This window comes from Heterocephalus glaber, unplaced genomic scaffold, assembly GCF_053883595.1.
Source record: "Heterocephalus glaber isolate CG9 unplaced genomic scaffold, H.glaber_assembly_v1.0 deba00001594, whole genome shotgun sequence".
Taxonomy (NCBI): Eukaryota; Metazoa; Chordata; class Mammalia; order Rodentia; family Bathyergidae; genus Heterocephalus; species Heterocephalus glaber.
The window spans coordinates 16,821,466-16,844,874 of NW_028258369.1; the positions used below are offsets into that span (position 1 = coordinate 16,821,466).

The following is a 23,409-nucleotide window of genomic DNA, read 5'->3' on the forward strand; positions in this document are numbered from 1 at the left end:
GCGATCACCCATGGCAACATGTGGGCCACGGCAAGGAACCTGTCTCTAAGCCACTGCTCTGCTTGTGGGGTGCTGTGAATCTCAGGCATGAAAGAAAATTAGAGGAAAACGAGCACCACATCAGGTTCACTGGGCATTCCGCTTGTGTTTTGGACTGTTTGAACTTTTGATAAAGGTTCACGCATCTAGTGCTTTAGAAATTTCACAGATCAGGAAACTAGCACTATTGCTTTCAAGAGAAGGCTTCCCATAGCAATTGCTGTACCCACATGTAATAAGTTTTGAGATATTAATGGGGTCCTCTGATTCAGGAGGCTGTGAAAGCATCCGGAGCCTGTGCCGTGTTAGGTAGGATGCGCAGTTTTGGGAAATGATGTTTGACAGAGCACCTCGTGGGAGGCTCTGTCACTAATTAGCCCTGTGACTTTGGGTGAATAAAGTCACCTCTTGGAGTCCCATGTCCTTGATGGTTAAAAAGAGGGACCTGAAAAGCCCGAGTTCGCTTCTGACACTCCCATTCTGGAATGTTCTATGAGGAGCACAGCCAGCTCTGGCTTCCCTGCACCACTACTCTGCACTGGTGTTTCCTTCTCGCTACCACAATAGGGTGGGGTCCCCGGATGCATCCTGCATCCCACAGGTTTAGGACTGGGCCCAGAAATGCACAGTTGGTACTTCCTCTGAGAGTTGCACCTGCCCGTTTCAGTGATGATTCTTTCTCCTCCCTTTTGTGTTTGGCCTAGTTCGTCTTCCTCACCTATGTGCTTGGTGTGGCCTGGCTGGGTGTGTTTGGTTTCTCGGCAGTGCCTGTGTTCATGTTTTACAACATATGGTCCACTTGTGAGGTCATCAAGTCACCACCGACCAACGGCACCACGGGCGTGGAGCAGATCTGCGTGGATGTGCGGCAATACGGTACTTTCTCTTAACGCCCTTGTGCACATGCCTGGGCCTTGCTTACTGCAGGGGGATGTTTTTAATCACCCATCTTGTCTCAGCCATCCTGCTGAGTAGTTTATGCTCTTTCCCTCAATATGCTGTTTTCTGGGTGAAAGTATCACTCAGGCTTTTACTTGCTGGTGGGTATCATTCAAGATTTTGTTAGACTGTATTTTCAAGTTAGGTGTGTAAAGAACGTTTTCAGAATGCAGAACTACTTTATAATGCGTTTCAATCAAAAAGACTTCTGGACAGCCATCCTAAAAAGATTATGTACTTTTCTTTAGTCTCTTCACTTTATAACTGACTTTTCATATAAAACAATGTTGCACACATTATACAATCCAACTAATTTTTGCCCATCTGACTCTTTAAATCAAGGTTTTAAATAACCAACTTTTTAAACTTCATCCCTGCTGAAAAATGCAACATATGAAATCCATATGGACTTGAGAGTTCTCAGGATGTTGTCTGTGAAAGCTGCTTTCAGCTGTTGGAAACCAGTTCAAATGGTTTCTCTAATGAATGGGCTCCTCACAATAGGGGACTATGGTTGGTTCCTTGTGACAAGCCACACAAGGGGCCACTGGCTCTTACTGTCAATTAATTTGGGACTCAACTTCCCTGCTGAGTGAGAGCAGGCAGCATCCTAAGGAAGGAGTCTAATTATTGCTTCCGGCCAGGATGGTAGGAAATCTGTTCTTGGCAGAAACAGCTAGGGTGGAAAAGGGCTTTCATTAGAATCAAAGAGGAAATAATTGTCCTTCCTGAGCTTTTCTGAAGAGGGATGACCATTTCAGTTTTGCTGCTTGTTTTTCTCATGTGGTTTATTCTCAACATCTTATCTTACAATGTAATAGGAAGCTCATGGAAAACTGCCCAGGGGACTAATCTCTTTTCACAAAGACCCGGGCCTATCTACTCTGTTCTTCATGATGGATTTAAAGTCAGAGCCTGAAGTTGGTTTTCAAAGCATGTGTTAAAGAATATCTAAAAGTATATCATTTCCCTAGTTCTTAAAAATAACTATTTTTGCCACAGATTCTGATGATTAATAATCATCTTTTTAAATCATCTGAATTTGCCCAACCAGTTATTCTTGAAATCAGTGGTTTCACTGACAACTTCCCATTCTTCCCATGCATATCTACTCTTGGCATGGGTCAGGAGTAGAGGTAATAAGGTTATGGGCTTTTTTGTTTTTGAAGAACACCTTCCTTACCTGCTGGGAGAAATGTGAATTGAGCTGTGCCGAATATCCAAGCACACATGTGTACATTATAAGGGGAAAAGAGTAGCAGCCCAGTGACAATTCTCCCTGCAGAAGGGACTCAGTTACAGGGACAGACACACACCAGACTGTGCTTCTACCCTCTGCGGTGAAGGATGGTGGTGTTTCTCCTTTTTCTACATTTCCAATTTGATTTTCAAGCCACAAGTGTTTCCAACACAGACATGCAAAATATAAATCCAGCATGTATCAGATTCCAACAAACGTAAATTACTCTGTCAAACTGCCACGAAAGTGTCTGGGTGTCAGTTTTGGGACTTACCCCACGGTGGGCCACTGACAAAGAGTGTGAGTAGCCTGGCCACAGACCCCAGTGCTCACAGCATGAGGTGACGCTCTATGTGGGGAGGGCACCCTGCAGTTGTTTAGCTCTGCTGCATACATTAATTCACTGTAGGCAAAATCTAGCACTGAAAATCAATGCTTACAAATATCAACTCAGCTAAAAAAGCACAATCTGTGGGGGAAAATACCAAGCTGTTTAAATCTCTCGTGGAATAGTTGACTTTGTTCCTGCCCAAAATGCCAGTTCTGCAGATGGCAGATACCTCAATTGTTGATGAGTAACACAGCCCAGAGTTATTCTGTAACTGACATCCGAAGTGGTGAGGTCTACAGCTGGGCACGGTGGCACACACTTGTAATCCTTATAACCCCAGCACTTGGGTGGCTGAGGCAGGAGGATCACAGTGAGTCCAAGAGCAGCCTGGGCCACACAGTGGGGAAGTGGACTACTTAGTCCCTGTTTCAAAAGGAAAAAAAGTGGTGAGGTCTGTTAAGAACATGAGATTGAGCTTGGCATGGTGTTACATGCCTATAATCCTGGCACTCTGGGAAGCTGAGGCAGGATGATCCCATTTCAGCCCAGGTCAGGCAACTTAGTGACTTGGTGAGACCCTGTTTCAAAATTTAAAAAAAAAAAATTAAAAGGTGGGCATGTAGCTCAGGGCAAATCCCCAGTATTGCCAAAATAAATTGATAGATTAGATTAGATAAAATAGATTGGCTGTGGGTATAGCTCAGTGGTAGAGCACATGCTTAGCAGGCATGAGTCACCAGGATTCCATCCCCCGCACCTCCCCCACCCCATAAAGACAAGAACAAAAACATTGAGGCATTGTAGTTCCTACTAATCTGTTGGGATTCATTTTGCAGGTATCATCCCTTGGAATGCTTTCCCAGGAAAAATCTGTGGCTCCGCCCTGGAGAACATCTGCAATACCAATGAGGTAAACCTGCACACCTCAGAGGGCTCACACATGCTGCCTGCACACATCAGGCTGAGAAAGAGGGCTCTCCCGGCTGGGAAGAGCACTGGAGATGGCCAGAATGCTATCAAGCAAAGCTCCTTCCTGCAGATGTAACACACATTAATTGCACCAATCTGTGGCGTTCGCTGTAACATTTCCATATGTGTATGCCCCCTCTTGGGAAGTCTATGTTACCATCACTATTCAATCATTTTTGACCTACAAAAATGGTCATTTCATATCACTGAGGATCCTTCTGGACTAGCGGTGAGCTTTTCCTTTGGGCAATAGTTTAACTGACCTCAGACTTGCAAATCTGAGAATTGATTCTTCTAGTTCTGCTTCAGAAATCCAGGTAGAGCATGTATCACAGAAAAATGTTTAAATTAATTTTTGTAGAAAAGATTCCCCAGGATTTGTGCATATACCGATTTTTAATAAGAGGTCACAGTTATTATTTCAAGAATGACTTGCCCTTATTTCTACTTTTCATTCATCCTTAATTAGCAATATATTATAATGACTTGGTTTAAACTGTTTCAACCTTAGAATATTCTTCAGTTATGGGCTTCTATTTATAAAGCAAAATTCCTAATGCACTGGTGGGAGCTTACATAACTACAAAAATACCAACAAGGTGTTTTCCAAAAGCAGTGACTTACAGAAACATTCAGCCCTCCCTTTGTGGCTTGTCAGGCTGTACATCCACAACATGGACTGGCTTGAGTCATGCTGCACGCCCACAGTCATCCAGGCCCAGTACAGAGTACGACAGCTGAGGCTGGGCCCCAGTGTTCAAATGTCATTGGTCTGGGGTGCAGCCTTGGCATCAGAATGTTTCTAAAGCTCCCCTGTGATTCCAACCTGCAGCCCAAGCTTGCAGAGCACAGCTGCAGAGAAGGCTGTGGCCGCACTCCAGAACACACGTAGGCCACCCCCCCTCCCCAAATGCTTATGCTGGTGCCCTGTTCTTTCCTAGTTCTACATGTCCTACCACCTGTTCATTGTGGCCTGCGCTGGAGCTGGTGCCACCGTCATTGCCCTGGTGAGTAACCACCCCGGGACCACCCTAGTCTAGCTCTCCTCATCCCCCAGCCTCTAAATGACAGATTTCCCTTCCAGCTTTTACCAGCCTACAGAAGCAAACAGTCCTGCCACTCATCCTTGGTTGTCACCTGCATAAACTTACCGCATGTCTAGTTTGCAGGAAGTACTAGTGGCTGCCTTGGCACCGATTGCAGGCAATGTGATTTGGACTCTGTAGGAGGAAGGGTTCCAACACCTGTCAACTAGCCCTAGCATATTGCCTTGTTGTACTTAGCACATAGTCTCATCACTTCACTCATAGGCAGATGCTCACACGAGGCACTGCCTATTTCTTTGCAAAGAAATCTTTAACTTCCAAATGGAAAATGCATGTGTACGTATGTTAGACATATATAGTTGATTTCACTATGTGTAGTAGTTATGTTATATAAAGTCACTTCAAACATAAGATAGTGACTACCGGGCAAATACAGGGCAGGGTTCCTGTGAGCCTCTGCTCATAGCACTGTCACCAGCCTGGCCCTACATAACCTGTGCTTTGGTGTAGACACTTCATTTTGGACATATTGCTGGCTCATTACAATTTAATTCATGGCCAACAGCACTGTCACTCAGGTCTGAATGACACTTCTTTAACACACACATCACAGCCTTCTCCTGAGCCATCATAAAAGCAACAAAAATTGCAATCAAGTGGCACTAAATGTCTCTCCAGAAGAAGACTTGTTTATAGCCTGAGCACCGAGCAGCAGAACGGCTGAATGCCACCTTGTTCAACCTCAGCTAGGAGTGTGCACATGGCATTAGGTGACTCAAACCTTCCACAGCCCTCCACGCATCCACTCTCAACTGAGAAAATGCCCTATATTGGTTTGGTGGTTACACATCTTAGCAAGTAGGCAAACTTGAGATGTGCACATAAGAAGGATCAACTGTACAAACACACTGCCTTGTATGTGTAAGTTGAGAGGGCTTGGTTTGTGATTTGAAGGAAACCAATTAAGATCGGTAGAGCAAGGGGGACATCTCAGCTGCTTGGAAATGAGTCACTCCTGGTTTTTCTAGCTATTAGTCTGTTCCCTCCTAGGACAGTCTACAAAGAAAAGCAGCCTATGTGAGCCCGGTGGTGACCTGTTCTCTTGGCTGAGCAGTAGGCCGGAAGTGGGCTGATTGCTGCTGAGCAGGCAGTTGGGGAAAGATGAGGGGAAATAAAGCCTTGAGCTTCAGTCTTCCCATGCTGCTGACCAGCTCTCCATCTTGTTATTCTTGACATACAACCCAGGCTTTTCACAAGCTTACTGAGGGCAGAGCCAAGAACTGAGATTGTGTGTGTGTGTGATGAGGAAACGGTTGTGTGCGCTACATGTGAAAAACGTCTGTTGTGACCACAAGTGGGGAGAAAGAACCACTGTAGACTATGGGCTGACACCTACCCTGCCCAAACTTAGAAGTGTCGCAACATTGGCCCTCACTGCCTGTATCTTACTGTCCTGTTTTGTTCTCTTCCACCAGCTGATCTACATGATGGCTACTACATATAACTATGTGGTTTTGAAGTTTAAGAGTCGGGAAGATTGCTGCACTAAGTTCTAAATTGCATAAGGCCAATAAGGAGCTTTAGAGAGCTCTACTCTGTAGCATGAATATCACTGACACTCCAGACTAAAGCAGAGTCTAGGTTTCTGCAGTTTTGTTATAGTAATTTGTAAATAGCTTCAGTTAACTCATTTTGCATGGAATAAAGTAACTTACTGTACATGAATTACAAACTAATGAGATCTGCCTATTTCTCCATTTTGGAAAGGATTCAGTTACTGACATTGGTGAGCATCCTTTGACAATAACTTTCTTGAAAGTCTTTGAGCAGAATCTCTAAATGAAGTATTAATGCTTTGGCACACTTGCATTTTGTTATTTTTGCTTGCTTGATCACCGGTTTCAATGATGCAAGAGAAATGTTTTGAGTTTTGTTGGCAGACTCTTAATATAAAATATTTTGCAAATATATTTTAAATTTAAGGTTTTTATGATGGCATGGTTCAGTAACAAATGTCCTCTTAAATCAGATGAAAATTTGAAGAAAAAGGGTTTCACCCATTTCTCTCTCTGCAAAAAAAAAAAATATATATATACATATATATATATATATATGTATATATATATGCACACACATTCCCCCTAACAATCATTTCTTTAGAGCTCACCAAATTGGAAACTTTAAGTTGTCTTTTGGTGAGTGGTGACTGTTTTCTCATAGCTGGTTCTCCAATTGCATGAATGAGTTTAACAGCAAGAGAAACTGGGCGCTGGTCTTCAGGTTTTAAATGTGTTGGGAAGGAAGTAGGAAATAGAAGGAAATTGAGATGTAGATTTGCAGGAAATATGAGGAAAATAAATGGGAAAGAAGTTGTGTGCCACACCAACTATAGAGAACAAGGATTTTTACATTTTGTGAAATAATGGCAGTAATGAAAATTGTAGTTTCACTACTAAAAATTTGTTAACATAGAGACTGCATGCTTTGCCTATACTTCTTGAATTTGGTTTTGACATTTTAGTTTTCCATGTTAAATATGTAGTTTTTAAATTATTTACTGGAAATAAACACTGTTCACACTTTTTTAGGCCTTTGGGGGAATTGATTTTTATCCATAGGCTGAAAAGATCTCTGCGCTGCATTTACTTAGAACACGTGTTTCTCAACTTCTGCATTAGTCTTTACAGTTACCCTCAAAATGGTAAAAAGCACCCTCTCATATTTCATTTTTGCTTTTTCTTAACAGTAACTTTGGCCATTTTCCCCCAATTTGCTCTACTTGTGTACTAACTTTTCTCCGGCCTTTTAATACGAAGCATCCTGTTACAGCATGCTCTCAGTATCCGACAGCTCTGTGAGCAGAATGAATAGCCCTGAGTATTAATACTGCCCTTTCCCAGTCAAGTGTGTCTAATCTGACTAGCAGCTAGCTTTGCCTTCTCACGTGCTCACTAACCATCATGCTCACCCTTCTTTTCCAGATCCACTTCCTCATGATACTGTCTTCTAACTGGGCTTACTTAAAGGATGCGAGCAAAATGCAGGCTTACCAGGATATCAAAGCAAAGGAAGAACAGGAACTGCAAGATATCCAGTCTCGGTCAAAAGAACAACTCAATTCCTATACATAAATGTTTGCCACAGTGTTTCAGCCGACGAATTTACAGCTCTGACAAATCATCAGACAGCTGCTCTGCAGTACAGATGTGTATCCACCAAACAAACTACTGTAGATGTACCAACATTTCACTGTCTGTCTCAAGCTGCTGGGATGTATCTCTAGGAAAATCTTCCAGTGGGTGAATCTTTTTCTTTAGAATATGGGAGGCTTCACGTTAGCTATTTTAAAAGGCAACACTTTGACAAAAGATTGTTCATCCTCTGAAATTTGTGGCATGCACATACTTACTGCTAGAGCGACTCTACCAAGGTAGGTGATGGGAATACGTCATACTCCTTGGTAGGGACTGGTGGGTGACATGCCAACATCTAGGGATGAGACAATAAATTCACATATGCCACCCATCCTCAAATATACGTTATCTATAAAAGGAAATAAAATGGAATTGGTATGAAGTTCCATTTCTGACAGCTGACATTAGTCAAACTTTGACACACATCAAAGATAATGTGATTCTTACAACTGACTTTTAAAAAAAAATTAGCACTCCCTGAAGTCTAGATCCATTAATTTCCTGAACCAATAAGAAATCTATTTTTCAGTTATGCTAAAATGAGCTACAACTCTGTTGAACTTCCCATTGAACAAACTGGATTGACTCATTAAGCTTTCCAGAGTCAATTTTATAATAGACTTCATTTTAATAAAATAATGATCCAGTTATTATCATTCTTCTCTAGAAGTATGTCAGCTCTGCCTTAATATTTATTCGCTTTAAATTTCTAAGAATTTGTATTACAACAGAGACCCCAAAATCCTTCACAGAATTTTGTTCCATAAATATTTTTAATTAAGAAGTGTTACCTTATTAAAATGACCATTCTAAAGCATTTTAAGTGGTCTGGAGAGTGAGTTTACAGTTTCATACCAATTATCTAAAACCTAACTACAAACTGACCACAGACCTCTAATCTTTTTTTTTTTTTTTTTTTTTGTGCCGGGGATCGAACTCGGGACCTTGCGCTTGCGAGGCAGGCGCCGGAACCACTGAGCTAAATCCCTGGGCCTAACCTCCTACTTCTATAGACTTGAATACGTAAGTAAATTAGGGCTGGTATTTATTTCATTTTTTTCTTATCTAAAACTTAAGTTTCCTGGAATAATGTTTGATGTTCCGCAAGAAAACTGCTTGAGTTTAAGCCATTTTCAAAAGAAACTTGCCTTCTAAATCATTGTGTTCCAGAACATTAAGTGACTATAGGTACTGGGTGTTAGTGATGGTAAACTCTGTGTTGTTCTTTTTGAAATGATCCATGTAACTACTGGGTGCATCAGTGCTTTTCAAAGGGGCTGTATACTATAGGGTTAACTGTGTGTATTCATGTTAAGAGTTAACTTGTGGTTTGGCTGTTTCCTGGATTTCAAAACATATACATGTGTAGAAATGTATTCAAATGAAAGGAAGCATACTTTTATCAAGATACTATTAAAATTGAACATCAAGTATATTTCATTTGGATTCTTTTTTTTTAGTCACGCCTAAAAATGCCTATTTGGATTTGTTTTCTTAATTTGGAGAAGCTCTCGTCTGTGAACAGGTGTTCCAAAGTAGCTTGTGTTTTGTTTTCCTCTTGCATGACAAACTTAAATATTCTTTCCAGCAGTGGCGGTGCTGTTTAGAGTTCAGTGTTCTAGAAGAGGCAGTGTCTAAAGCCTAATTTTACTTTTCTAATTCTGGTAGCTATTACCAGGAATTTTTGAAAGTTTTGTTGACGTAGTCTAATATTTTTTATGTAAAGAGCATTAAATTTTGCTATGTATAAATTTTTGTAACCTAACAGTGAATCAATATTTTCTATCAGTGCCAAGGGCTTCTTGTAGTTCTATTCAAGTGTTACAATAAATATTTGTAGATAATAGTCAATACTTGTGTATGCTTATTTTAAAGATCTATTTAGGTGGAAATAGTTGTGGATGTACTAACAGTAATGAAATAAAATTATAGCTTCATTCGTTTGCCTTTTTACCATACATAAATCCTACCTGTCTCTGTCCTCAGTATGGTGTCATTTTAAAATAATATGCATAATCAATATTTCACATTTGTGTGGAAATCTAATGTATAAGAGCTAGATGTTTCATTCCTGACAGAAATCTCTCTTCAGCAAGAGCAATTTGAGAAAATACTGTAACCCACTGGGCTGTGTTTTACATAAAATGGAGTACTTTATAGATCTTTGAAAAGTACAGGATTTTTCTGACTAGCTTCTCCAATAAATAAAGACCATATACCTACACAATTAACACAAGACATAATCTTTGGCAAAGTAGAAACAATGGGGAGCCTTAATAAGGGGCACGTATCACTGGCTCATTTTCAAACCTAAAATATAAAAGCCTAGTGAAAGATTTGGGAATATAACAGCGACTAGCAGAGCTAAATTTGTTATGTAGGATTGAATTTTCTAATGTTTTAAAACTACTTATCTGTTGGTGTAATTATGCATTTGGATTGGCTACATGTGACCTTACTGAGGAATAGCTTTTGTCACTCACTACTGACACAGTGACATTTCTAAATGAGGGGCTGGCTCTGGATCATCGCCCTTCACTCACACACGGTGGATAAGCAGGAGCCCAATTAGCCTGCTATTTGTCACACTGCTTAGTACCTTCTGTTTAAGTAGCATTTTGTGTAATTATATAAGTCACAGGAATAAACTGTAAATAATGGTTCAATAAGATCACAAGCAGTCTCTTAATTGTTGACAGTAATCCTGCTAGCAAATTTAGGAACCTCTGGAAGGCAGAGATTTTTTTTTTCCCCAGTTATGCCATACAGAACTTAAGTTTTAGGAGATGAAAATGAAATTAGAGGTATAAGGGAGGAACCTACTTGTTTAAAAACAGTAAGTCCATTCACTAAAAAGGAAGACCAAAAATTCCACAATAAAGATGCTGTATCGGTCTATTCCTGCTGCTGTAAGAAAATACCTTACACTGGGTAATTTATGAAGAATATATTTCTTACTCTTTTGGAGACTGGGAAGTCCAAGACCAGAGCACTGCCAGGTTTGGTGAGGGTTGAGTCTTGGCTTCCAAGATGGCACCTTAAAGAGTGAGTCTTCACTGTCACCTCAGGGTTTAAATTCCAACACAGGAATTTTGGAAGGACACATACATTTAAACCACAGCTGATGCCAACAGTACTATTTCTAGAGTCTAGAATGGAAAAATCTGTGTCTACATGCAGGGGGAAACCTGAGGGTGCTGGCGAAGATGGGCCTTGTTTTACTGGTAGCAGTCTGACTCCGGGGACAGGGAGTACACACATCTTAACACTTTCCAAATGTAGGCCTGGAGTTTGACCAGTAAGATAAGTTTTCAAATAAGCATAACCTAAGACAAAAAATGGGGAGGGAATAAAAGTTCATTTGAGTGTAATGAATGAGAAATTCTACAGCTAAAGAAGGGCTTTCACTTGACTAGGTTATTCTTGGTTCATACACTACAGTACCAAAATAAAAACACAAAATACAAAAACCACACTGGATTGCACAGTTTTTATTGAGAATTTTTATCTGATTACAGAGAATATTTCATAGGACCAGATCTTAAGTAACTTCATTGTTGTAAGGAGCTGGACGGCTAGCATAATTACCAAATGTCATCTGGTTCTTCATGAGAAAACCCTGTGAAACTAAAACAAAAATTAGAAATTTTAAAAATTCACGTCGAGTTTGAGATCTTCATCTTGTTCTCGCTTCTCTCCTGTGGGGGTCTCCACCCTCGCCTATATTTGTATCAGGATCAGTTTCACACAAGTTAAAAATCACAATAGATTGGTTTTTTCTGAAGTCAGTAATTTTGGCTGACTGAACAGTTTCTTAAAGGTAACCTCAAATACCTGACAATTTCCCTCGTCTGACAAAATGAGTAACAATGGTTTGCCTAAGGAACAGTTTGGGGAAACCATACCTTTCATCCTTGTCACTAGATGGCAGTGTATCCACTTGGGAGCTTTCTTGGAGCATTTTTTTGGAGCTCTGACAATGGGTGAGGGAGGGGGTTAGAAGTTAGACATGAATTCATTTTATAAAACACCGATTTATCTAGGAACTATTTTTGAAATATATATGTAATATGAATCTCAAAAAGAACTTTTAAGTATGAAGTTTAGCAAGCATGTCAAAATAAACTATAACGTACATTTTAACACCAATAATTCAGACTTACTGTCTCACAATGCACTTGTTACTCAGTGACAGATTTCTTTCTTGTTCTTAACAGGAGACACCAGAAACTACATAAACTATGACAAATCAAAAGCTCTTCAATCTTTTGCCTGAGCAAAATGTGTGAGATTTTGCTGAAAGAGTATGACATATTTAAAAAGACTCAAGGCTCCCTTTAAACTATGGATTTTCTATGCTTTAAACCTTTCTGTCTTCAGTAGAGGACAGATACCTGCTCGCAGGTGACTCACAGAAGCCCTGGACGACTCTCCCAGCCCCAGAGCACAGGCTTAACCACAGCACATGCACCTTATCTGCAGTCTGTTGCTCTTTCTTTTGCTGGATGATTTTCATGTACTTCTCTAAAAGATTTTCACTGGTAGCTGATTTTTCTTTCATTTCTTGAACACTCATTTCTAATTCCTTTTCCATCTCAATCTTCAGTGATTCTTCAGTCATCCTCTATTAAAGAGATGGGTGCCAGCCGGGGATTTAGCTCAGTGGTTCGGCCTCCTGCCTTGCAAGTGGAAGGTCCAGAGTTCGATCCCCGGTACCAAAAACAAAAGAGAGATCAGTGCCAAAATAGGAAATAGACAAACGTTTCTTTTTAAGTTCTTCGGTGTTTAAGAAGTACACAGTAATATAATCCTGATCCTTTAGGTACAACCTGCATGCTGGAGAACTATAGATTTCAATTGAAGTCATTGCTGCTATCAAAGGGAGACCAACATATTATCTCAAAGAAGGAGGGATTCATTTGCCTCAGAAACATTCATATGGAAGATTAACACTTGACAAGTAACTTAGTGGCCAGGGTAGTCCTTCTGTCTAGGACCACAACCAGGCTATAGAAGGCAAAATGAGAACCACAGGGAGGAGGAAGGCCTGAAGCAGCAGGGGACTGGAGGCCTCATCCACCCCTGGCTCTTCTAGGCCACCTGGCTGACCTGGGAGCTTGTTCATTAAACCTCGTTTACAAAGGGGTGTTCCACACCAAAGCATGGTCTCCCTTCCTCCTCAGTGGGCTTGTTTTAAGGACCAAAAGAGTGTATGCAAAAGCACTTTCCCAAATTGTCCTCTACCATGACACAGGGTATGTGACACTCACAGGGTGTGTGTGTGACCCTACGAGGGTGTGCACTCTGCAGCCTTTCTCACTGCAGGACAACCACCCGAGGACAGGGATTCCTTTTGGGTCACCCACTACATTTCTGGCTTCAGGATGCTACTGGCTCACCAACCCGAGCTCAAGGTACCTTCCGAATCACTTACCCTTTCCTGATCCAGTTTCTCCAGCTCTCTTCGTTCCCTTTCCAGAGCCTCTCTCAGGTCACTCTGTCTCTGTTCTTCCTTCTGCCTTTGTTCTTTAACATGCTGTTCCCACGTGTTTTCTTCTTCCTTATAGTCTCCACTTTGTTTCTGTTCTGCAGTTAACAAGATGAAAAGCAAAGCGTGAGTAGCTTTCAGCATCAAGTTTTCCACACGAAAGCAGGATCAGTTTGCAGGAAGGCTCCACTAGACTTGTCCCCGACTCTGTGGAGCTGGCACAAGCCCCCACTGCCACCCCAGTGCTGCATCTCACCTCTGACTTTCCCGAGATGAATACGAGGCACTTTCCCCACCAGACTCCAACTGTCCTCCCTTCATGCTGTGTCTCCTGACCCTCTTCAGCGGTGCCCGCCCTCCTTCAGCCTTTCCACTGAAATCCTGCATTTGATGCCGATCTGCCCCATCTTCAGGACCCTGACAGAGCCAGAGGTCTCACACAGCAGTTTACAGCCCTTTTTTTCCTCCCATAAAGACGCTCATGTCTCCTACCCCAAAAAGAAGAGAACAAAGCCTCCAACATCCTCCTGTCACCCGAGGCACTTCACTATTCATTCCCTGCTTCTTCCTTCTGACCCTGGCCCTTCCTGGAGTTTCAGTGATAGCTGAGCACCAGTCACTCCCACATCTATTTCTCCAGTCCCAGCCTTACACCCGTGTTTCTAATGAGTTCCCTGCCATCAGCACATGGAAATCCCACAGCACTGGCTTCATTCCTAAAATTATGCCAGTTCTTAATCACGTTCTTTCCAGGCTGGGCATGACACACACCTGTAGTCCCAGCTACTCAGATGGGTGAAGCTGGGGCACTCATGAGCCCGTGAATTACAGGTTAGCTTGGGCAAAGAACCAAAACAATACCCCCCATTCTATCTTTTGTCCATTAGGCCACTAGGGCTTGCAGATTCAACCTTCCTGTGTTGCCTTCTCTTGCTTTCCCTGGAGCACTGAATAGCTGAGCCAGACAGTGCCCTCCCTGACATTAAGTCTCTGCCTTCCAGCAACCACCGACGTCAGCCCTCAGCATTTCCTGCGGGACAGACATAGAAGTACATGCAGTACAGCATCTCTGCTTAGGCTGAGCCCAAACCCACGGCAGTCTGGGATCTGACAACCTGCCTCCTCTCAGACCAATTGTCCACAATACCAGAACCAGTCTGCATATTCCAGCCTAATCTGGTCCCTGCCTGCAGCTTGAGCTCTGCCTCCTTACCCTCCGGCACAAAACTGACCATGCTACTAGCTTCCCGACTGTCATGCCCCTCCTCTGAAGGACAAGCACTCCAACACCTTACCTGCAGGGTATCTTGTCCCTGCTTTGTCACCAACCACGTGTACGTGTCTTTCCCACTCCTATCCTTTCTGGGCAAGGCCTATATTTTAATTACTTGACTATTCCCTGTCACTCTTGGCACATGGCCCTATACTCCAAGGTTTAATTAAATCTCACCAAAGATGACTAAGCTGGCCTCTCTCTTTCAGCTCTGTCCCATAACCTACTTTTAAAAAACCTGAGCAGTATCAATGAGCAAAAAACACCACAGGTTCACCAGAGGACTTCCATGCTTTCTGCTATGCCTTCTCCAGAGTCTTCAAGAGGAACTGAACTAGTTTTACTAGGAGAAAGGACCCAGTCTCCTCTCTCTCCAACTTTGTTGTGAAATTAAAAGACCAGGGGAGGCTGAGAATAATTTCTGCAGGCGGAAACAAAGTGGCCTCCTTGCTGGTGGGGAAAGGTCCTTCCTAAACAGCACTGCTTTGTTTTACGGAACAGCAAGCTCAAAACAGGAATCCTGTTTGGGGCCAATTGAAAAAAGGGCTGCTCCTGTGCTCTGGGGGGTGCAGTATGATGCACCAGTGGCCTGACATATGGAAGCTTCTTGGGACACAAGAGCCAAGAAGTATAGCCACTGGCAACTCAAAGACACCATGTTCTGGCCTCTCACTTTCCCTCTGTGTCCAGAGGAAGAGGTGAATTGACGAGTGTAAGAGAAAAAGGACCAAAGCCTAACAGTGCTGCTTACTAATGATCTCAACAGCCATTACCATCATCTGCATTACCATTCCCAGATCCCCGCCTCTCATTGTGCAATTCTGAGCCCCCTCACTCAGGCTGTGCCTGTGGCCATTGCCCTTCAGCTGGGGTAGCAGCTCCATCCCGGGGCCTTGGCAGTGGCTTGGGGACCGCTTGGCTCCCTGCCCCAGATGCTCCATGAGCAGCACCTTGGTTTGGTTCCCTGCTGAATGCCTGGCCCCTAGGAGAGTAGTCCACAGAGAGAAGGTTCTCGATTTAGCCTGGCTGATGGGTGCCTTCCAAAGCAGATTTCCTGTGGCGTCAGAAAAAAGCAACCCTGTGCTCTTAAACTCCAGGGCTTCCTCAATAATTCCTCATGTTCCTGACTGCTGTGACTTAAACCAACAAACTGTTACTCAGAGCCTCTGAGTTCCTTTAGGGCATGACACTGAACCCATGTTTTGGGGGGGGGGGGTCGGGAGATGCTTCTTCAGGTGAAGGCTTCAACACCTTGTTCTGAGGAGAAAAGGACCTGGCTGTTAGTGGAGGCCATATGTCCCCTCAGCTCTGCTCCCCGTGGGGGAGCCAAGAAGAAAGACACACAGGCCACACAGGGAAAGTCTGGTGACCAGTTTGCCTCCAGTGACAAGCTAGCAGAGTATTATCAGCTTTTCGGAAGACTGAAATATAGTATTTTGGTCCTAATTTCTTAAGACATAAGGGAAGCAAACAGAAAGAGAATATGAAAATGCTGTGATCACATTAAAGCTATGGAATAGGAGTTGACTGAAGTTTCTCACCATGATTTACCAAGACAATAAGGTGCCTGTGGAATGCTTTTGGCTTCTGCCAAAGTCTTAGGTGGGCTGTCAGGCTCTGGATAGGTAGAGACAAAAATTTTTAGAAAGCTGCGTTCCTGGAACACTAAACCAGAAGTCTCTCCTCACAAGTTTTCCCAAGCACCGTCTTTATCTGTTCACATGTACAATTACTTCACAAATGTCATTAACACCGATAACACTCCAACCCCAAGCCTTTGAATAATTTATGCTTATAAAAAGCCCGTTGATCCAGAAATAATTTCTAGAGCACACAGATCAGCATTCAGTCCACAGCTTTGCTAGCTGCTGGAGTAAAGAAACACACACTTAGTTTGGTTGTGATACGTGGTGGGTATGGTGAGCATGGCAGGTACAGCAGAGTCCATGTGGGACATGTCACCAGCAGAGAGGAACCTATCCTCTTCAAACTGCCTTGGCCAAGCCCCTGCATCTGCACAAGGTGAAAACAATGCAGCCATGAGTCTTTCATGACACAGAGGCGAAGACAGGGCAATGTGTGTGTGGAAGGTCTCATCGTGAAGCACAGGAACCCCAACTAAAGCCACCAGGTACCATCTCTTGCACGATGTTAAGAGCTTCCCAACCACTTGCCGACTTCTCAAAGTGCTGGGGGTAGGGTTGAGTTTTGTTTGTTTTTGTGGTGCTGGGGATGGAACCCAGTCAAAGTGTTTTTATACTTTAACATGTCCTGGGACAATCACGCACATACCACTGGTGGTTCACGCCTGAGGGAACGTGACACGTTCAAATCAGAGCCATCCGGCAGTGAGACACACAAATTATGGCCCGTCATGAATGTGTTAATGGACCAAATTTGTTTACAAAATTGGACTGCTACCCACCAGGAAAAATCAATCCAACAACAGAAGAATTCACTTGGCATGCTGATAAATCATTTGAATTCAATTTAAATATCAATGATTCAACACACTTTTTTTTTTAATACCAGAGATTGAACTCAGGACCTTGCACTTGCAAGGGAGACACAGTGCCACTGAGCTAAATCCCCAGCTCAACATACTCCTTTTAACTGGTGGGTTAAAAAGACTTTATAAAATTTACAAGCTAATTATCCAAAATATGATAAATGATATTTGACAATGAAGTTTACAAGACTAAATGATTGTATTCAAACATTTCTCAGCCAGGCACAGTGGCTTGTGCATCTAATCCCAGCTACTCAAGAGGCTGAGGCAGGAGGATCATCAGCTTTAAGCTCATCTGGGAACTTAGCAAGACCCTATCTCAAAAAAAAAAAAAAAAAAAAAAAAAAGGGCCAGGGATTTAGCTCAGTGGTTCCAGCACCTGCCTCGAAAGCACAAGATCCCGAGTTCAATCCCCGGTACCCAGCCCCCGAAAAAGAGCTGAGGGTGTAGCTCAGTGTTCCCCAGGTTCAATTCCCAGCACCACCTAGAACAAAGATGTCTTAAGCTAGAAAGAACCTCAGACGATGGACCCTACATCCTTATTTCATACTTACGAAGTGGGCTACAGGGTGAGACACTACAGGGCCAGAGCCAGGACAGGAGTTTCTGGGCTCTGATTTTAGGATTCTGTCACATCCATTCTTTCACTGAGGATGGGGTTTTCTAAATCTGAGCAATCAACAGAATGAGTGTAGTTTAAAGTAAATAACATCTTCATATTTCATGAAAAGGAAAAATTACTTATTTTAAATCCAAGATAATCATAAATTTGGTAAATCAGGGATTCATTTATGAGTTTAGCTATAACTGTGAAATTGAGTCATCCTGACATTTTTATAAAGGGTTCTCAGATACAACCCTGAAAATCTCTGCAACAGAAAAATGAGGAAAGGGCCAGGGGTTTAGCTCAGTGGTACTGTGCCTACCTTGCAAATGCAAGGTCCTGAGTTCGATCCCTGGTACCAAAAAAAAAAAAGTCTAGAAAAATGAGGAAATATACTCTATTTGTGCTCTTATCAGAAATGTCCCATCGCTTCTCGGCCTTTTGGCTAAGATCAAGTTCAGAAATGTCCCAATTTGTAACAGCTTTGCTTATACTAATGGCTATACTGTATTTCACTATAACTAAGCTATAAAAATTGGTACTTATATTTCAACTTACGTGTAAAAGATGGCTCAAATGCCTCAGTATCTTTAAAAGCTGGCTTGTCCAGATTTGAAAATTCACTTCTGTCTTCAACTTCTGTTTGTCTCTGATAAAGACTACATTGGGAGAATAATAGTTCTGAGTATAAAGTCTTAAGATACACCCCAAGAGCAGAGGGTGACAAAAATCCTTTTGTGGCTCAAGAAAATGGATCTAGAACACTCGTTTTTCTTTGGCTTATAGAGAAAGGCACAGTGCATTGAGCAGCACTGAGCAGTTGCCAGGCAGCAGGTGCAGTGTCAGCAGTCACTACTTGCTGACTGAGCTAGTCCCGTTCCACCTCAGCCCTGCGCAGACACCTCTTCTGTCAGCAAAGGAGGTTGTACTCTTGATTCTATTCCTAGGGGCTTAGTTTTCAAATAACCACACAACATTTTTGAAAAAAATAAATTCTGCACACCATCAGCACAAACTGGCTGAGGATGCAATATCATAAGCCCAAGTGTATGTCCAAGTACGTGAACCTGTTGTATGTGTGGGTCTTGTTTTACCTTTTGGCTTACCATACACACACACAAACACACACACACACACGCGCGCGCGCGCGCGCGCGCGCACATATACATATATAAAGAAATTAAATGCCCTAGGACCATGATAGGCACATGACAGTTTTCAACTCTGTGCAGAACTATGTAAACCTCGGGTATCCAGGCTCAAGACCAGAGGTAAGGAGTCAGAATTTTTGCCACGGGGACCAGGCATGGGCCCAAGTCCTTCCTATAAACCATAGCCCCAGTGACCCACTGGCCTAGTTTCTAAGACACCCACTCCTTCCTGCTTCAACAGCCATACCCTAGAGCTCACTATCACTTTAGAATTTGTTTCAATAACATACAAATTGAAACCTTATCTGTTTATATATAAATGCCAAAATATTTTTTAAAATGACTTAATGATGTATGAAATTGTTTCAACTATAAAAATAAGCCCAATTTATCTGCTTTTGACAAATTTTATACATTTGTTTATCTCCAAATCCGAGCCTATTCACAAGCCTATGAAGGTGCTTATTAATATCATATCACATTGCCCAGGTATGCAGATGATTCTCAAAGATTACACATGATTTTATACTGACTGCAAATTCTATACTGCCACATGATCTTTAATACGCCTAAAAAGTACAAAGGAGTAAAGATTGAGACAGCAGGTGACAAGACCTAACTGAAGCCAATCAGAAAACGGTACTTATGTGGCCTTCTGCTCCAGAGGGCCGGAGAACGAATGGACAGAGAGGCTGTGCCTTGACTCAGCAGGTGATGGCTGGGGTGTTTTGTCAGGACAAGGACTGGAGGACACAATGTGTGACCTGCCCAGACCTAAGGGACAGCAGGAACGAGAGTAAGGATATTATGAACTGCATAGAAAAGACACTAATATGTTTTGAAAAAGCTTTATTAGTTTTAAAATACATTTTGTTATCCTTTCCAATAGCCCAACGTGATGTCTGCGATTCAGGGAGGTAATTAAACTCCAGAGCTAATACTAACATGTGCAGCACTAACCAGCAGCATGAGCAAGGCCGCAGGGCCCCCTCAGCACCTCTGCATGCTAAGCAAACATGAGCCCTTGACAGTCTCTAGGCCACTGACTCTAGAGCAACCGTGTGACACGGAGTGATGCCCTGCTGGCCAGGAGACTTCAGAGTACTCCCCTCCTGTTGCCCCCAGATGCACTTGCATTCAAGTCAGAGGTCCCATGAGCATGTGGTCTGCTCACCACCAGGGTCCCACAACCCACTAGACAGTGGCTCACCTTCTAGATACAGCTCATTCTCAAGGCTTCTTCTGGCTTTGGGAAGTGGCGTGGAGGACAGGCGTCGAGAGGAAGTGCTTCCGAATGGCTGTGAAGTCACGCTGTCTGGGGTGGCTTCTGTGACAGCGTCATTCTTCTCCTTGTTAGGTGTACACATCTGGGGCTGCTCAGAGACAATTCTGTCCTCTGTGAAAACGCATCTTCCCAGGGAAGTGGAACTGGTGCTTTTGAAAGCTCCGAGCAAGTGCATAGATGGCAGATTCTTTGCCGGGGGTGGGCTTTTAGTGGGGTTGTGAGTGACTCTTTGTTGGTAACTTCTGAAAGCCCTTTCCAAGCGTTCACCCTCTTGCTTTAGCTCTCTCACCTTGATCTTGGTATTGGCTACAAACTCAAGGTCCAAATCCGGGGAGCAGCCCTCCCTCCCTGCATTCGGGTAACCTGGGATCTTTGGCATAATCTCCTGTTCAGGGGAACTGTTCAGGACATCCCTGATTCCATCCCCGGTGTGAGGCACTGTCAGACCATTCAGCAAGCTATTCATGCATCGATGGCTCAGAGATTGCTTGGGGTTGCGGTACACTTCATTCTCCAGAGCTGCAGGTTACAAAAAGACAATTTGACAAATAAGGAGAAAAGGTGGTGAATAAAACTTAAAACTTGAGAATGTTTTTTTGAAATGAAAGGAGGAAAAACTTGCACATTAAACAGGTTCTGAAGTCACAATAAATACTATTTACATTTACTGAGACCTGCTTGTCTGCAGTTTCAGACCTGTCTTCCTTTATGATACATGATACAATTTCACAATCCAATATGGCTGATTCTGAAATTCCAAAAGCTGTAAGTGAACATTTACTTAGTGGTGGCAAAATCTAACCAGATTTGACTCATCTGGTTGAAAAGCTTGACCTGAGCTGATATAAACCCATTTATAACCTCTGATTATCCCAACCAGCATGACTATTCATACATTGACTACAAAGTGATTAATGAATGGGTTTCCTTCACTACAGGATGCAGCCCTGGGATTCCTAGGGCTGTTGGGAAGTCCACAGTGTAGGGCCATGTTTCCGATAAGGGAAAGAGGACTTGCATTCACAGCAACACTGAGGCCAGGACTCTCTTATTGCTCCCATTTTACAGATGGGGACAGTGGTGTACTAAATCAGGGCCACCTGGCTAGTGGGTCCTACAGCTGCTGGGATCTCCCCTGCAAAGGCAGTGCTCAGTCAGCTCCCCACCTGCGCTGCCCGTCATGCTGCTACACAACAAAAGCAGAAGCCGAAGAGTTCTGTCCTCACAGACTTGTTGTCATGATAGGAGAGAGCTGATTTCAGCTGTGGACAGTTTGGCAATCAGGACAGCAGAGAGAAAACGAGGAATAGGGAAAATTAGAAATGAGGAGAGAAAATAAAACTACTGCAAGTCAAAGGAACAAGGGGCCGAGGAAGAGAAAGTACAAGTGGGAACCAAAGCAGGCTCAGTTCCAGGATGTGTGCAAATCCAGAAATGGTCATGTGTACATGCTTGGGTTTGAAAGCAACTGAAGAACAAAGTATCTAAGTTTCCACACACTTCTTATGAAGCAGGAAGGGGCAGATATGCATCCATCTTCACTGTGTGATGAAACAACAGCAATAACTTTTTCCTTTTATGGTTCAGGAGCGAGACTGGGACCCATCCATCTCTGCTCACTATGACCCAGTAGGTATTGCGATACTCATTTCGAGTGAGAAAATGGAGCCCCAGGGAAGTTAAAGTACTGTACCCAAGGCAAAACAAAATTGCAGTACAAATAAAAATAGTTCTCTTGGCCGGGTGTGATAACACATACCTATAACCCCAGGACTCAGGAGGTTGAGCTAGGAGGATCACAGTGAGTTCAAGGCCGGCCTGAACTATATAGCAAGACCTTGTCTCCAAACAAACAAACAAACAAACAAACAACAAACCCAAAGAAACAAAAAAACAGGGCTGGGGATTTAGCTCAGTGGTGCCACTGCCTGCCTCACAAGCGTAAGGTCGCGAGTTCGATCCCCGGTACCAAAAAAAAAAAAGAATAAAAAACAGCTCTTTGACTTGGACAGCAATGTTCTTTTTGCTAAGCCACCTGCTTCTGTCATATACTTATATATCTGTCTGTTAAGGAATATGAAAAACTACTGTATAGCCCTTGTCTAGTCATCAGGGTAATAAAAGAAAAAGGAAAAAGCTAGGATGAATTGGAGAACTTGTATCACCACCACACCCTTCCTATTTGGGACACCTGTACAGGCAATTTATGTAGCTGATGACCAGCTGGCGTTCTTGACATAGAAAGGAAGTTTTACTTCTAGGATGAAGTCTGTCTATGGCTTTCCTCCTAATACAAGCGTTACTAAGTGGCCAATAGATTACAGTCATTATATTTCCACAAGTGTCAGAAGCTTTACACACACAGGTATTTATGGGTTAAAAATGTCTCTCACCTGTCTGAGTTTGTTTCAGTTGCAATTTTAAATCAGCAACCTGAATAGTTAACCTCTTTACAGAAGAATCATAATCTAATAGCTTGGCCTTTAGCTGTGTAGAATGTTCAATCTGAAAAGATGCAGAAAAGAAAAACAAACCAATGTAAAACAAATCATAGCTTGCTTCAAAAGGTGAAAAAGTCTTGGGCTTATCCTCTTTTTCTGTCTTGCCAATTCTGAGAAGATTTACACCAGTGATCAATGGATCTCTATTTAAAAAATACAAACAGAACACACAGACAAATTTTTCACTACCTTTTTCATTCATATCAAACAGCTACTTTGGGGCATGCAGGCAGAAATTAGAAAGAGACAGTGAATATTTGTAGGTCTCAGAAGGAGAAACAGAGACTAACATGGGTACTATCAGGCACTCACAAAATTGTATGTTTAGATGAGTTTGCTTTTCTTTCAATTTGAATACTATCATGAATATAAAGTAAAATAATCACTAGAGAATTTTCTCAGATGAGCAAGGAACTTTTAGCATATTTAGGGGAGTCATTTTTGATGTTAAAATAGACATGATTTGTGCTGGTGTGACTTGCGCCAAGTTTACACAGCTGCAGGTGACCTGGCATAATACAAGTGTGAGTACAGAGCAATACTCACTTCACTTTGGAGTTGTTTTTGCAGAACTTGCCTTTGAGTTTCAAACTCCCTATGCTCAAATGCGATAGTATCTTCTGCTTTCTTTAATGCTTTCTGAAAAACTAGAAGTTCAGGAGCTGGCTGGGCCATGCCTAAGAAGGCATAAGAAAAATACTGGTTATTAGCAACCTTAGGTAAGTTTGGTTATATTATTTAACGAAAGCAGCTAAAGAGAGTTTAACAGTTTCCTTTCTTTGTACTCCTGGAATTAATATTCTATCAATTCTACTAATTAGATTAAAAGCAATCCTGATT

General features: G+C 42.5%; 2 protein-coding genes across 24 annotated transcripts in view; one reads left to right on the top strand and one right to left on the bottom strand.

Moving 5' to 3' along the window:
• Positions 1-9,695, top strand: part of Gpm6b (glycoprotein M6B) — a 153,701-nt gene extending 144,006 nt beyond the window's left edge. For 7 of the 13 annotated variants that reach the window (XM_004870992.4, XM_021249126.2, XM_004870991.3 and 4 more), the window contains 4 exons: positions 744-915; positions 3,386-3,459; positions 4,460-4,525; positions 7,546-9,695. In XM_004870992.4, the coding sequence (XP_004871049.2) occupies positions 744-915; positions 3,386-3,459; positions 4,460-4,525; positions 7,546-7,695 (462 nt within the window). In that variant the 3' untranslated portion in view covers positions 7,696-9,695. Of the gene's footprint in view, positions 1-743; positions 916-3,385; positions 3,460-4,459; positions 4,526-6,039 lie in introns of all 13 variants that reach the window. The other 6 variants (XM_087193735.1, XM_087193734.1, XM_087193732.1 and 3 more) reach the window with 2 other exon arrangements.
• Positions 9,696-11,233: 1,538 nt separating this feature from the next.
• The window catches only part of Ofd1 (OFD1 centriole and centriolar satellite protein), a 40,616-nt gene continuing 28,440 nt past the window's right edge, over positions 11,234-23,409 (bottom strand). For 6 of the 11 annotated variants that reach the window (XM_087193721.1, XM_013067887.3, XM_087193720.1 and 3 more), the window contains 7 exons: positions 23,116-23,246; positions 22,462-22,573; positions 19,994-20,587; positions 13,193-13,344; positions 12,230-12,382; positions 11,664-11,731; positions 11,234-11,385 (listed from right to left, as the gene is read on the bottom strand). In XM_087193721.1, coding sequence (XP_087049847.1) covers positions 11,343-11,385; positions 11,664-11,731; positions 12,230-12,382; positions 13,193-13,344; positions 19,994-20,587; positions 22,462-22,573; positions 23,116-23,246 — 1,253 coding nt within the window. In that variant the 3' untranslated portion in view covers positions 11,234-11,342. Of the gene's footprint in view, positions 11,386-11,663; positions 11,732-12,229; positions 12,438-13,192; positions 13,345-14,017; positions 16,533-17,582; positions 17,698-18,190; positions 18,292-19,430; positions 19,558-19,993; positions 20,588-22,461; positions 22,574-23,115; positions 23,247-23,409 lie in introns of those variants that run through there. The other 5 variants (XR_015444134.1, XR_015444135.1, XR_002391285.2 and 2 more) reach the window with 4 other exon arrangements.